The 14,316-nt window shown below is 40.1% G+C and overlaps 1 protein-coding gene across 1 annotated transcript in view; it reads left to right on the forward strand.

Moving 5' to 3' along the window:
• The window catches only part of LOC111841598 (epidermal growth factor receptor-like), a 71,197-nt gene extending 58,161 nt beyond the window's left edge, over positions 1 to 13,036 (forward strand). Inside the window, exons 15-27 of the mRNA XM_023807456.2 lie at positions 249 to 406; positions 493 to 531; positions 1,213 to 1,357; positions 1,758 to 1,880; positions 2,156 to 2,254; positions 2,413 to 2,598; positions 3,344 to 3,499; positions 3,868 to 3,943; positions 5,308 to 5,454; positions 6,241 to 6,338; positions 7,226 to 7,399; positions 9,412 to 9,493; positions 9,717 to 13,036. Of these exons, the coding sequence (XP_023663224.2) occupies positions 249 to 406; positions 493 to 531; positions 1,213 to 1,357; positions 1,758 to 1,880; positions 2,156 to 2,254; positions 2,413 to 2,598; positions 3,344 to 3,499; positions 3,868 to 3,943; positions 5,308 to 5,454; positions 6,241 to 6,338; positions 7,226 to 7,399; positions 9,412 to 9,493; positions 9,717 to 10,087 (1,854 nt within the window). The 3' untranslated portion in view covers positions 10,088 to 13,036. The remainder of the gene's footprint in view (positions 1 to 248; positions 407 to 492; positions 532 to 1,212; positions 1,358 to 1,757; positions 1,881 to 2,155; positions 2,255 to 2,412; positions 2,599 to 3,343; positions 3,500 to 3,867; positions 3,944 to 5,307; positions 5,455 to 6,240; positions 6,339 to 7,225; positions 7,400 to 9,411; positions 9,494 to 9,716) is intronic.
• Positions 13,037 to 14,316: the final 1,280 nt, after the last annotated feature.

Below are 14,316 nucleotides of genomic sequence, written 5' to 3' on the forward strand. Positions count from 1 at the left end.
GGTATGACATGCAATGGTCTGTCGTCCAATGCCATATCCTTAGCCTTAACTCATATAATCACTATTAGAAAATAGCATAATAGTTATTTTCATGCTATATAGCTTCTTTAACCAAATTCACTTGAAGAAAAACACATTCAGTTTATAGAGAAAGGGAGCATCTTAATCACTACACCTCCTGCTGTCCCTACATATTACACTCCACAAGGTGTGTCTCTTCCTACTGATGCGATGGTCTCTCTCTCCAGGGCCCCGATAAATGCCTAGAGTGTGCTCATTTCAAAGATGGCTCCCACTGCGTCTCCAAGTGTCCTTCTGGTGTGCCGGGGGAGAGGGACACTTACATCTGGAAGTATGCTGATAAGATGAAGGTCTGCCAGTCATGCCATGAGAACTGCACGCAAGGGTTAGCCTCAGTCCCGCACACACAACATGTCAGCCATTTTGGGGTCAACTGAGGCGGCACTGATGTCCTTCTTAACTGTTTTGCAGATGCACTGGTCCAGGTTTGGCAGGGTGTGACACCAAAAGGTGAGGATGAAGGTTCAGAACCATGCATTCAAACTGAAAATGTCCATCCATCTTTCCTACCACTGATTTTGGTCAGGGTCATGGGGATCCCATCCCAGGAACGGAAGCATGCAAGGCTGGAGTGCAGCTTGGACAGGATGCTAGTCCACCAGAAATATATTCACTTAAAACTTTAAAAAGCACACTCTCATTGATATATAAAAGTCTCTTTTTGTTTTTTCAGTTGATTTGATAAATTATATACTTCAAATCATGTTATCATGTTCATATGCATTTATCAAGGAGTAAATTGAGAAGTACCAGAACATACCTGCAGTTCCTCCCACAGAGACAGGTTCACATACCTGGGAGATAATTGAGAACTTATACCACCACACTTAACCTGGAATAAAACCTACTATTTTTCTGACATTGATGTAATGTGTTGGATATTCAGGACATCTACCATGACCAGTATTTGAGTATGAGATAATTTAAAAGTCCCTTAATGATGTTTAGTATGCAGTACAAGTAGCTTCATATGAAAAAAGTAGTTTAGGAAAAGTCTTTGGTAGCTTTTGCAGTAATCACCATAGCAGTGAGCCTGACATTATCACGGCAAATATGATGTGAGTGCCATGTGTGTGAGCTGGTGTATATGGTGATCTAATGGTGACCTGAGCATGTCTCCTGGCCACGCAGTGGCTCCCGGCTGCCGCTGATCGCCGCCAGCGTGGTGGGGGGGCTGCTGGCCTTCGTCATCCTCTCCCTGGGTGTCCTGGTGCTGCTGCGGAGGCGACACATCGCCAGGAAGAGGACACTGCGGCGGCTGCTGCAGGAGCGAGAGGTGAGACGACGATCCTGGGGCCTTTCAACGACTGTCCTGATTGGCCAACAAGTCAGAAACCAGAGGTTAAAGGTCCAATGAGAGAGGGGGCGAGAGGCCAATCCCAGGGCCTTTTAACGGAGAGAGGGTGAAGTCAGGGACAAGTCGGAAACAATAGGTTAAGGTCTCAGTGAGAGAGGTAAGGCGCAAATTATGGGACCTTTAAATGGCTGTCCTCATAGGCCATTGATGATGGGTTAAGGGTCCAATGAGAGAGCGAGCTGAGACAAGTGCGACACGGAGAGGCCCAATCAGGGCCTTTCAATGGAGGGGGAGCTGTGCAAGGTTTCAGTGGCTGTCCCAATGTCACGTTGAAATGTTTCTTCAAAAGTGCTGATGTGCTTCTGTACTAATCTGACAGCTAGTCGAGCCACTGACTCCGAGCGGAGAGGCTCCCAACCAGGCGCTGCTCCGGATCCTGAAGGAGACGGAATTCCGGAAGGTCAAGGTGCTTGGCTCTGGAGCCTTTGGGACCGTTTATAAGGTAATAGCACATTATTACTAATTAAATACAAGGCTGCTTATGATAAGTTGCATGGTATGATATTTTATTAACAGAAACACATTGAAACTGCAACTCCTTTATACACTCATCAAAAACTGCACAGATATATTTTATCAAAAACTGCACAGATATATTTGTACATTTTTCATGCTGAGAATTACTTTAATATAAAAATGTGAAAAATGAAAGTTATATAGTACTGTAGAAAATTATGTAAATTAAATGTTTCAGCTATGGTCATAACCTTCTTCCAGGGATTGTGGGTTCCAGAAGGAGAGGATGTGAAGATACCAGTGGCCATCAAGGTGCTGAGAGAGGCCACAACCCCCAAAGCCAATAAGGAGATCCTGGATGTGAGTCCTCTGTTGGGCTTTTGAGTGATACTGGAGGGCTGGAGGATCTGGGGCCTGCCCCTGCTTAAAATGCAAGAAGAAGATGTCATCTTTCATTGTTGTTATTAGCTTAGCTCATGTTTGATACATAGCTGTGTTCCCATCATGCCCTGCTCCAGGAGGCCTACGTGATGGCCAGCGTGGACAGCCCCTATGTCTGTCGCCTGCTGGGCATCTGCCTGACCTCCACTGTGCAGCTCATCACACAGCTGATGCCCTACGGCTGTCTGCTGGATTACATCAAGGAGAACAAGGACAACGTGGGCTCCCAGTATTTGCTCAACTGGTGTGTGCAGATCGCCAAGGTGAGGCGATCTGGACGTCGCGGTGAGGAGATCTGTGTCGGAGTGTGTTTAGCAGACTGCCTTCCTCTGCGTTCTCTGTACATACAAATCTTATGGCTTTATAGAGACTAAAGTATGCAAAGAAAAAGGAAGAATTCTTTTTTTGAAAAAAAAAGATCAATTCTCTAAAACATAGCCCAGCCATGCAAGCCCATTCCATGAAGCTCCCCGTTCACAGTTTTTGTGCTGGGCTTAATGCCAGAGGAAGACTGGATCTCTGCAGTTGTTGAGTCAACAGATCATTAGCAACTTTTAAGCATGATGCACCTCAGCATTTGGCGACCCCGCTCTGTTACTTTCGTGGTCTGCCACTTCATGCCTGAGTTTATGTTTTTCTTAGACACTTCCACTTCGCAGCAATACCACTTACAGTAGACCGTGGATTATCTAGCAGGGAAGAAACTTCACAACTGACTGATTGCAAAGGTGGCATCCTATGGCAGTGCCATGCCTGACTTCACTGAGCTCTTCAGAACGATTCACACATTTCTGTAAACATGACCGCATGGCTGGGTGCTTGGTTTTATACGCCTGTGTTAATGGGTCTGAATGAAACAACTGAATGAAATACCAGTGATTAAGAGGTGTGACCCAATACTTTTGTAATGTATGTTTAATTGCGATAATATTTTACAGAATACTTTGAAATGAAATGCCAGTTTCGCCATTCCGTGGACTTGATGGTATTTGATTCTCCTCTTCTCAGGGCATGTCCTACCTGGAGGAGCGTCACCTGGTCCATCGTGACCTGGCAGCCAGGAATGTCTTGGTGAAGACCCCCCAGCACGTCAAGATCACCGACTTTGGCCTGGCCAAGCTCCTCAACGCCGATGAGAAGGAGTACCACGCCGATGGTGGGAAGGTAAGTTTTACTTATTTGTGGCACCAGATTCTCTTATGTAATACACAGTTGTAGAAGCTACTTACAAGTCAGGATTAGAAGGCAGGGTGAGCCAGTCCCTAGAGCAGCTGGGGTTAAGGGCCATGCTCACGGACCGAAAAGTGACATTGGCTATGGGATTTGAATCAACGACCTTCCAATCACAGACACTGGTTGTTCTTCCTCATTTGTGTCTTTCATGAATTGAAGTGAGCCATATATTGTATATTGCTTCTACAGAAAATATTCAACAAAACAGCTGGTCAGAATGTTATCACTTTAATAATAACATGATCACTGACATTTAATAAAAGTCAAAAAGCATGAATTTTAAGAGCCTCTGTCATTAGGTGCCAATCAAGTGGATGGCTTTGGAGTCTATTCTGCACAGGACCTACACTCATCAGAGTGATGTGTGGAGTTATGGTAAGTACTGCAAACCCACATGGAAAGAACCTACTGTATATGAGGATATATGCGCATATATGAAACCTATATGCAGTATATATGCATATATATGCTGCATATATGCGTATATATGCCACATATAGGCAAAATTGAGGTGCATATATGTGCATATACAGGCCATATAGGTCTCCTGTATAAATGTCATCTTCAAAATGCGAGCATTATTTTGGTAGGTGTAATGTGATTGATCAAGCTCTTAAAACCTAATGCTGATGTAAATCTACTTTTCCAAGAGAAATCTGCACCACGAAAGTAAATCACTCAGCTGAAAGCAGTTTAGTTTTTATGACCAGAACAAATATATAAACATTTCTCCAGACTTGGTCACACAACACTGCTGGTGCAAGATTTATGATATAGCTCCAGTATTAATTAATTATTACAGTATTATTATTAATTATTACAAACTTATCCGGCCAGAGACAATGTACAGTCCACTTAATTTTTACATTAAAGTTGATAGTTTATATGCAGCCTGTGCCCAAAACCATGTGTATGACTATCTACTTTGTTGCAGTAGTTGCATATATTTAATCCACAGATAAAGGTTGGAGATAAAAGATAAAGTTCTGAAGAGTGACAAAGCAAGTCTGTACATCACTGTAGGTCCCCTTCCTTCTGAGACTCAGAGCAGTAATCAGCCTCTGTTTTTCCCCATAAAATGTGGGTATCCCACACATCCAGTCCGAATGAACCTCTTTCTTTCCCAAAGCCCAAGAGTTCCTTACCGTCTATCAAGCATGAATGAATTTGGCAGAGTCCAACCACAGACAGGAGACCTATTCTTCTCGTAAACCTTCAGTGCTCCCAGGGAGACCCTGAGACGGGTTTATTAACCTGTATGTGTGATATATGATGAATCAGCTGCTTCCTGGTAAAAAGCAGCATCTGAGAGGTTGGCACATGCTCATGCAGCTTAGCGGCTCCTGCCTTTGTGTTCCCCGGAATGTTGAGAAGGACTCAATCGTAAATGCTGAAACGTGCCATAAATCTCACAGCTTCAGTCAATTGAATTTTTAAAGAACAACAAAATGTGTTTATGGGCTTCTGTGCATTTTCCTTTTGTAGGAACTTTACATGAAAAGCCCCCCTATCCCAGCCCCTCCTGGTTCTTGCACAATCATTGCATAAAATCATCTTCACAAGTTCCGATGCTATACTCCTGTCAGGACAGCTCTGGGAGTTTGGTTCTCCCCTGGGGCAGCCTTTACGTTTCTGCTTGTTTTCTTCGCTCATACTGTAATTATTTTGACGGCCTGAGACAGCAAAGCCCAAGGTCCTGAGACAATTGCTCTCAGCCTGATTCTGGTTCTGCTTGGTAGGCGTGACAGTTTGGGAGCTGATGACCTTTGGGTCAAAGCCATACGACGGCATCCCAGCCAATGAGATCGCAGGGGTCCTGGAGAAAGGCGAGCGCCTGCCACAGCCGCCTATCTGCACCATCGACGTCTACATGATCATGGTTAAATGTGAGTCTGCCGGTGTTTTTATGTTAAGCCTCAGTCACTGACTCAGATCAATATAACGGTAAAATTTGCATGTTTGTGCTCGTCGATTTCAGAAATGCTCTTTTAATAACCGTAGCAGGCATCTTATTATTTCATTTCTCATATAATATGTTTCTACCAAAAGTTCCTACCATAAATTTTTGTTTCATTGAATGTGCTTGATGTCTCACAGAAACTTGGTTAATTATGGCCCTTGGGAACTTTAAAAAAGAAAATAAAATCACAAATCACTGACTTGTATCCTATACATATTGTTGCTCATACATTAATTAAATGGAAATTTTACTCCTCTGTGAAGTTGCCTTTTTTCCCTTAATTCCATAGTTTCTGGAATAATATCACAATAGTTTAATGTTTATTAGATTTTGTTAATACAGAAAATAACAGGGAGACCTTTTTTTTTTTAACTTCTGAAGACGCAATTTAATACCTTATGTGAGTGTCTCTTTGTCTAACCCCAAAAGCATTCTCACATTCAGATTACCCAGATAAATGTTATGTATCTTTAAAACTGTCATGCCTAATAAAAATGGCTCCTTTGGTGAATGGCAAGGTGTCGAGTCAGTGAAGCCCAATCTTCCCCTGAGGCCTGACTGACTCTGTAGCATGACACATGATGCATTCCCATGAGACCTGATGTACTGTATAATAGGATCCGTAAGGCATGATTTACTGTGCAATATGATCCATGATGCATTCCTGTGAATGGTGATTTACTGCCTTATTTTCTGGTCGGGCTCCTGCCAGGCTGGATGATTGACGCGGAGAGCAGGCCTCGTTTCCGGGAGCTTGTGGCTGAGTTCTCTAAGATGGCCCGTGACCCACAGCGGTACCTCGTGATTCAGGTAAAAGCACATAAATAACAGCTCAACCAATCAGGTTTGTTTATTGGAAGTTAAAACATTAAACATCATAATTATTGATGTAGATAAAAGAACATGCAAATAATAGCTCAACCAATCAGGTTTGTTTATTATTACACATTGCAATTATTGAATAAGATAAAAGGATACATAAATAACAGCACAACCAATCAGGTTTGTTTATTGGAAGTTAAAACATTAAACATCATAATTATTGATGTAGATAAAAGAACATGCAAATAATAGCTCAACCAATCAGGTTTGTTTATTATTACACATTGCAATTATTGAATAAGATAAAAGGATACATAAATAACAGCACAACCAATCAGGTTTGATAATTTACTGCAAGTTAAAACATTGCACATCGTAATTATTAAATGAGGGAAAAGAACACATAACTGCTCAGCCAATCATGTTTGGTTGTTTATTAGAAGTTAAACTATTACTCATAATAATTTAATCATGGTATTCAGATTTAAAATTACAAGTGCAGAATTAACTACTTCATTTAATTTCTGGATATCAAAGAAGGTTTAGTCATTTTCATATCAGTAAAGTATATCTTGTGCTTATTATCTTTCCATTAAGTGAATGAATCCATAGGCAACAGGAACTGTAAATCTTCTTTAATAATCTTATAATAATAGGTTTCAATTTGGCAAAGTCATTCTCACATTGAGTAATATCGGTGCCAGTATAAGTCTGATGTCCTGGCCGAAAATTTGCTTTTTGGGGCACATTTAATTGATTGTAGGGGTCTGCCCCCCCCCCCGAGCCCTTTGTGGCGCCAACTCTGACATTAAATAAGCAGTTGGCATGTTAATTCAAAGCTATTTTGGCTTTTTATGCATGTGATTTTGCCGCAGGGAGATGAGTGCATGAACCTTCCGACGCCCACCGACACGAAGTTCTACCGCACGCTCATCAGCAGTGAGGACATGGAGGACGTGGTGGACGCAGACGAGTACCTCGTCCCATACCGCGGTTTCTTCAATGGGCCCAACACTCCCCACACCCAGCCACATCTTCTGAACTCCATGGTAACCGACACAAAGTGTTACTCTTCAAAGCTGTAGGTGCAGGGTCTTTGGGGGAAATCCAATGGATTTTTATTATCTGAAGAATTTATCCAAAATATATAAAAAAAAAAAAAAGAAATTAACATTAATTTATGACCAATATATGTATAACTGAGGTTGATGTGATACTAAGCCTAGCTAAACTCAAAATAAATAAATCGCAGGGGCCTGATGGCATCTTACCTATAGTCTTGAAAGAGATGAGGGATATTATTAGCCAACCTTTGACTTTAATATTCCAGAAATCGTTATCTGCCGGTGTGGTACCATCAGATTGGAAGCATGCTAATATAACACCCATATTCAAAAAAGGGGATAGAAGTAATCCAGCAAACTATAGGCCAATCAGTTTAACTAGCATTACTGGAAAAATAATGGAAGCTATAATTCAAGTGAAAATGGTAGATTACCTAGATGCAAATAACATTATAAAGGATAGCCAACATGGATTTAGGAGAGGTAGATCCTGCTTAACGAATCTGCTTGAATTCTTTGAGGAAGCTACAAGTGAAATTGATCACAAAAAGGCCTATGATGTGATTTACTTAGATTTCCAGAAAGCCTTTGATGTTGTCCCCCACAAACGGCTCTTGTTAAAGCTTAAAGCTGCAGGAATTTTAGGAACTGTGGCAGCTTGGATCAAAAACTGGCTAACTGATAGGAAGCAGCGAGTAGTTATTAGAGGCACTATGTCACAGTGGGCCTCCGTTTATAGTGGGGTACCGCAGGGTTCAATTTTAGGACCACTATTGTTCCTAATTTACATTAATGATATTGACACGAATACATACAGTAAACTGGTTAAATTTGCAGACGACACTAAGGTGGGCAGGGTAGCAGATACTAATCTAGCAGCAGAGAGGCTTCAACGGGATCTGGATTTAATTAGCGAATGGGCTGATACTTGGCAGATGAAATTTAACACAGATAAATGTAAGGTAATCCATGCAGGGAGCAGAAATATACAGTACAGATATTTTATGGGTTCCACTGAAATAAAGGTAGCTGATTACGAGAAAGATCTCGGTATGTATGTTGATGCTTCCATGTCCCACTCTCGCCAATGTGGGGAAGCAATAAAAAAGGCGAACAGAATGTTGGGTTATATCTCTAGATGTGTGGAGTTTAAGTCAAGGGAGGTGATGTTACACTTATATAATTCCTTGGTAAGACCCCACCTAGAATACTGTGTGCAGGTTTGGTCACCACACCTCAAGAAGGACATTGCTGCCTTAGAAAAGGTGCAACGAAGAGCTACGAGAATGATTCCTGGTCTTAGAGGAATGTCTTACGAGGAGAGGTTAGCGGAACTGAATCTGTTCAGCCTTGAGCAAAGGAGACTAAGGGGGGATATGATTCAGGTCTATAAGATTCTAACGGGTCTGGATGCTGTTCAGCCAAATGACTATTTCAATATTAGTCTAAATACTAGAACTCGTGGCCATAAGTGGAAATTAGCGGGAGAACATTTTAAAACAAATTTGAGGAAGCACTTCTTTACACAGCGTGTAGTCAGAGTATGGAATAGTCTTCCTGCTATTGTAGTGGAAGCTAAAACCATGGGTTCCTTTAAATCAGAGCTGGATAAGATTTTAACAACTCTGAGCTATTAGCTAAGTTCTCCCCAAACGAGCTTGATGGGCCGAATGGCCTCCTCTCGTTTGTAAATTTCTTATGTTCTTATGTTCTTATGTTCTTAACAGATAAAACGGCATTAGTACAGGTTTGAAATTTTGTGTACCAGTCAATGGGAAGTAATTAGTTTGAGACTGATAAATGGATATATGTCAATAGGTGAGATTTCGAGACCTGATTTTTTAGAGCCATCAAAGCCCTCTGCTAGAGATGTGTGACAATTGTCTTAGTTTAGATTGTTGAGATTTCATATTAATCTCATATGTAGGCAAACTTGAGCAAATAAACATTGCTTACTTGATAGTTTATTTTGTATTGTTATTGTTTTTTTTTCGTAGAATGGATATCCCAATTTCATCCTCCGTTACATCACTGACCCAACGGATGGCTCCTTTGAGAAGGACCTGCAATCTATTCCAGGTAAATTCTTCCAACTTTAAATCTCCTTGTAGCTAACTCAAAGGATCTGCTTTCTGAATTGATTTCATGTTTGATGTAACTAATTAGTGAGTAATAGTGAGTAAAACCTACAGTATTGTGCTTTGAGACAATACTACCATTAAATAATAAAACAGGTCATCGCTATCAGTTCATCCATCCGTCCATTAATACACACCCTGAGTGTTTCTTTCCTGTTTTCTAGAATATGTGAACCAGAGTGAAACCGCTTTGTCAGACGTTATGAATCCAAACTACCAAGATCCCGGGCCTCCCTGCCTCAGTCTGTCCTCTCCTGTTGGGGGCGATGTTGAGGAGACAGAAGTTGAGTACCTTAAATCCTTCAAAAGCATATCTGAGGGACCCGAGTACCTGAACACAGCACAACCCACCCTCCCCCGGGCCACCTTCACCCGGCCTCGTCTCGGTGACTATCAGACTAGCCTGGACAACCCAGACTATCAACAGAACTTCTCCCCCATGGATAAGTCTCAACTTAATGGACACTACCTGCCAGCTACAGAGAACTTTGAATACTTGGGCTTGACCACTGCTGTACAGGCTGAGGTCCACTAGTGGAGTTAAGAGGAATGAACATTTCAGGAAATATTCCTTTTTTTTCCAGACTCTTGGGATTCCAGCTTGTGTAGCAGAAAGTGTTTTGGAGGTGTTATAGGTTGATTTCATTTGTGTTTGTCTTTGCTTAATGTCATAGAAGTCTGCTTTGAAGGCTCCAGTGACTGTCTGATGATGAGAAACAACCAAAATGCAGCACACAGGAATGATCTCTGACCTTTAAATGACATTTCCGTTACTTAGTTTATGTGTCTTAAAAGCTCTTTTTCAGTGGTTACCTTTCGTTTGGAAGCACCAGAGGTGTCAGGGCCAAGTGTACATTTCAAGACATTGACACCTTTTATCTTTAAGATGTTTAATGCAAGATCTTCACACAAAGGTCTAAAAGAGCTTCTTGTGTATAAATCCAGCATTGATCCAGTGCAAAACTGTTATTTTAATGTTGATGATTCCATCAACCCTTTTAAAACTTTCTCAGAAAAAAAATGCATCCCAATTTCTCTTGTTTGTTGGTTTTTTTTGTCTAAAATGTGAATAAGAAGGACGTGGGTCAATGGAAGAAGAAACAAACAGATCTTTGATGATCCGTGATGCTCATATGGGCAAATATAGCTTAGATTTAGAGTTATAGTTTTACAATTTTGGCCTTGAGGGCATAAACACAGTGATAAACAGTAAAGAAGACATTGTTGATGTCCTTGTTGGATACCAGGATGTGTAATATATAAAGAATGCTACTTATTGTTACATGGTATTTATGTCAGAATGTATTGATATACTGCCAAACATGTATGCTTTAATATGCTTTTAATTTATGCTTTTTGTATAAACGGCCATTGATGATTGTTTATATTTTTTATTTCAATGCCAAGATTCTCTATGCTTTGGGATACTAAGGTCTGTCATAGTATTGGGGTTTAACTTTATTCAAAAAGCTGAATCAACCATCTCCGTCTGATTTTCCATGTGATTTAGCTTTTGCTCTTCCTTGTTAAACTGCTTCACATAGATGTAATTTAACAATTAGGATTGAGTGTCAATTAATGTTCATTTCAAATTAGGTTAGGGTAGCAAATCTTAGAATGCAGTAGCACAATATTTTTAATGGAAAAAGCACTCGGTCTCGAAGTGCTTAAAATAATTTATTTTACCCAAAGGTTGAATTTGAAATTAGCCTTTAATAATTGATGTTCAATTGTGGTTATGTTACTTTGCTTTCTTAATCTAGGTTAAGCATGGAAATGCCATTTCAATGTAATGAAATGTGTTTTAAAGCTAATGTTGACCTTTTCTATTCTTCCGCCCAGTCTCAGTAAAATGTATTTTCATGGAGTGAAGACAGTTTGACAACATGTGAGAGCATTTGACGGTTTTACCGTGATTATCGGAATGAAAGTTCAAGTACATGTAGCAAGTTGTTGCTTTGAGATGTCAACTACATTTTATAAAACCAGCTTTACTATTCATTAGATTTTAAACTTCAAAACAGAATTCAGTACAAAAATGGCTTGTTTTGGAAGTTTTTCTTAGGAATATCTGACTCAACAGAGATCGAAAGCCATTATTATTATTAGACACCATTGAACTGATGTGGATGGAGACTCTTAGACTGCATTGCTTCAGAACCTGGTTTCCTCTAGGCCTTCAGATTTTTGAGTTCATTCATCTTCTTCTTGGATGTCCTTTTCTTCTTCTGTTTTCAACTATTGCAAGTAATATGATCTTTTCCAATGCACTGGGTCTTCTCAAGTGAAAGTCTGGGCTTAATTTTATGAAGAATCCTGTTTGTTTTCCTTGTGGTGCAAAGCTTTTTCTTAGAAGTCTTCACCCAAACCACAATTCAAAGGCTGCCTTGCTTCTTCATTGTCCAGCTTTCACATCCATAGGAAATAGTATATTCTGAATATTTCTAATCTTTGTTCTTAGAGATACTTCAGTACTTTTGAAGACTTTACTCTAGGCTCTTCATCATCATTGTTGAGGTTTGATTCAAAGAGTCAATAGTCGTCATGAGCTGTAGGCCTTCACCAGTAACACTACACCTGACTGCAGTTTCCATGGTCGTAACCTCTATTCCCTTCATGTTTAGCCCCATCTTTTCATTTAACCCTTTAATGTTCCTTATAAAGGTTCTCATGTATCTTTTGTCTTCTGCTGAAAATGTGGCGTTATAATCTCATTGAAGGTTGATAACATTGCTTTCTTCAATCGACTTCTCTCTTTACATTCTGTTCTACATACAAGGCGAACAGCTATTTAAATGCATACAGGGAGGATAAAATGCCTGACTGGCCTGGCCTCACTTTGGAAATCACCAAGAGTAACATAGTTGCTATGGGGTTGGTTGGTCTGCATGCATCCTCCTTAACCAACTAGATGATTGGTCTAGAAAAGTCATGAATGTATGGACTGATGGACATTGAATTTGGTAATATTCTTATATTACATGTAATAGATTCCTTTTAAGAGTTGTATAAAAGGATAATATTCTGCATAGTCTTCATATAGCATTACACAAATAGAATTACTTGCTAGAATTGTTTTTATTTTCCATTTTGGAAGTAGAATAATGCAAGTCTTTTCTTTTGACCTTAAACTTGAATATTATAACCTGGTAAACACTGTGAATTTTGTTTTATACTTTTTCTCTGTTCTGAAATGTTCTCTTGCTTTTGGAGAAGTATCATTGGCCATTGGTGTTACTGTTGATTGTTGTTTAAAAGAGATCTGGTACAGTTGTTAAGCCACTTGAAGGCTCCTTTTATGATGCTTTCATTATTATAAACATGTCACAGCAGGTTAGGACATCTTACTGTCATAATCTGATGATATAGTAAAATGTTATGATAAAGTGACATAAACAGTATTTCACTTTTAATGTCTTATGTCACACGTTTGCTATGAGACTACTGTCAAAATTCATTAAAACATTCCAGTTACTATTCATAATCTTGATAAATTGCCTGTTTTGCTCTCTTAATCTTGCTCATTAGAAATGTACTTCTAGGTTAAATATATATAAAATAATTAGGAAAACACTGATGGTTGCACATCCATTATCACTGTTGCTAAGTCACATTGCTAGTCCACATTTCCAGTGATGGTGCTTGTACAACAAAGGCTATTTGATATAGTTAAAATAAAGTGATTCTTGTTTTATGTTAGAACCTTGGCTCAAAAGGGCCGCACATAAACCTTAATACATGACATCCAGACCCAAAAGATGACCTCAAGACGCAGCTTAAAGTGTCTGATTATTTATTTGACCCATTGACATCAGAAAAGGGATGTGGCCAAAACAGTAAACAGAACCCCAAATGCTAACTGAGACAAAATAAGCCACTAACCAACCTATTTTCAAAACAAACATGGAAAGAAAAGACACAAACCTACTACTACCTCCCTAACTAACCAAAACACAGGCACAAAAATCCCCCCCCTGAAAACAAAGGCCCCCTTTTCCTACAGGGTCTATCCCTGGAACATATAGCTGTGTGCTAAGTGTGACAAAGTTCTCCTATCTGAGAGCTTAATACAATAAAGACAAACCAAGCAGAAGTGCCAGCGGCAACAGTATGGCCAAACACACTGAGGCCATGCACCACAAACACAGGTCAAACACAGAGACCTGTCCGCCTCTCGATATCTTCACTTCCTCTTCCTTATATCTTCTAGTACCCCCCCTACTGGCCCTGGGGGGGGAGAGAGAGAGAGAGAGAGAGAGAGAGAGAGAGAGAGACGGCATACAAAGTGCATACACAGAAGCCATCACATCTCCTGATGCAGCAGTACTTTGATAAATTGTCATAACATGAGTTTTTTTTTTATGTTTGCACAATAATAAATAAAACGCATAAAAACACTTTGTCCCTGTTATGACCCAAGTGGCCAGTACTACGAAGTGGGGTTACTGGCTGATCGGGGCAACTTGTCGGATTTAAGATACCACAGTTTAAATGGACTTCATATTCGTTCACTTACAGTTTGCCCAGACTACCTTAAATCCGACAAGTTACCCCGATAAGCCAGTAACCCCGCTTTGTAGTACAGGCCCCTGGACTAGGTCAGGTGACATAAACGTGTCGTGGGTCACAGGGAACCTGAGCAGAGTAACGCAAAACACAACCGGAGTAGATTCTGTTCTTTTAATGGCTTAAGAGCTATACAGTTAAATATATACATAAATATACACATATACAATACATACAATGTTATAAAGTCTTCCAGCC

The sequence above is a fragment of the Paramormyrops kingsleyae genome, chromosome 1 (genome assembly GCF_048594095.1).
Source record: "Paramormyrops kingsleyae isolate MSU_618 chromosome 1, PKINGS_0.4, whole genome shotgun sequence".
NCBI lineage: Eukaryota > Metazoa > Chordata > Actinopteri > Osteoglossiformes > Mormyridae > Paramormyrops > Paramormyrops kingsleyae.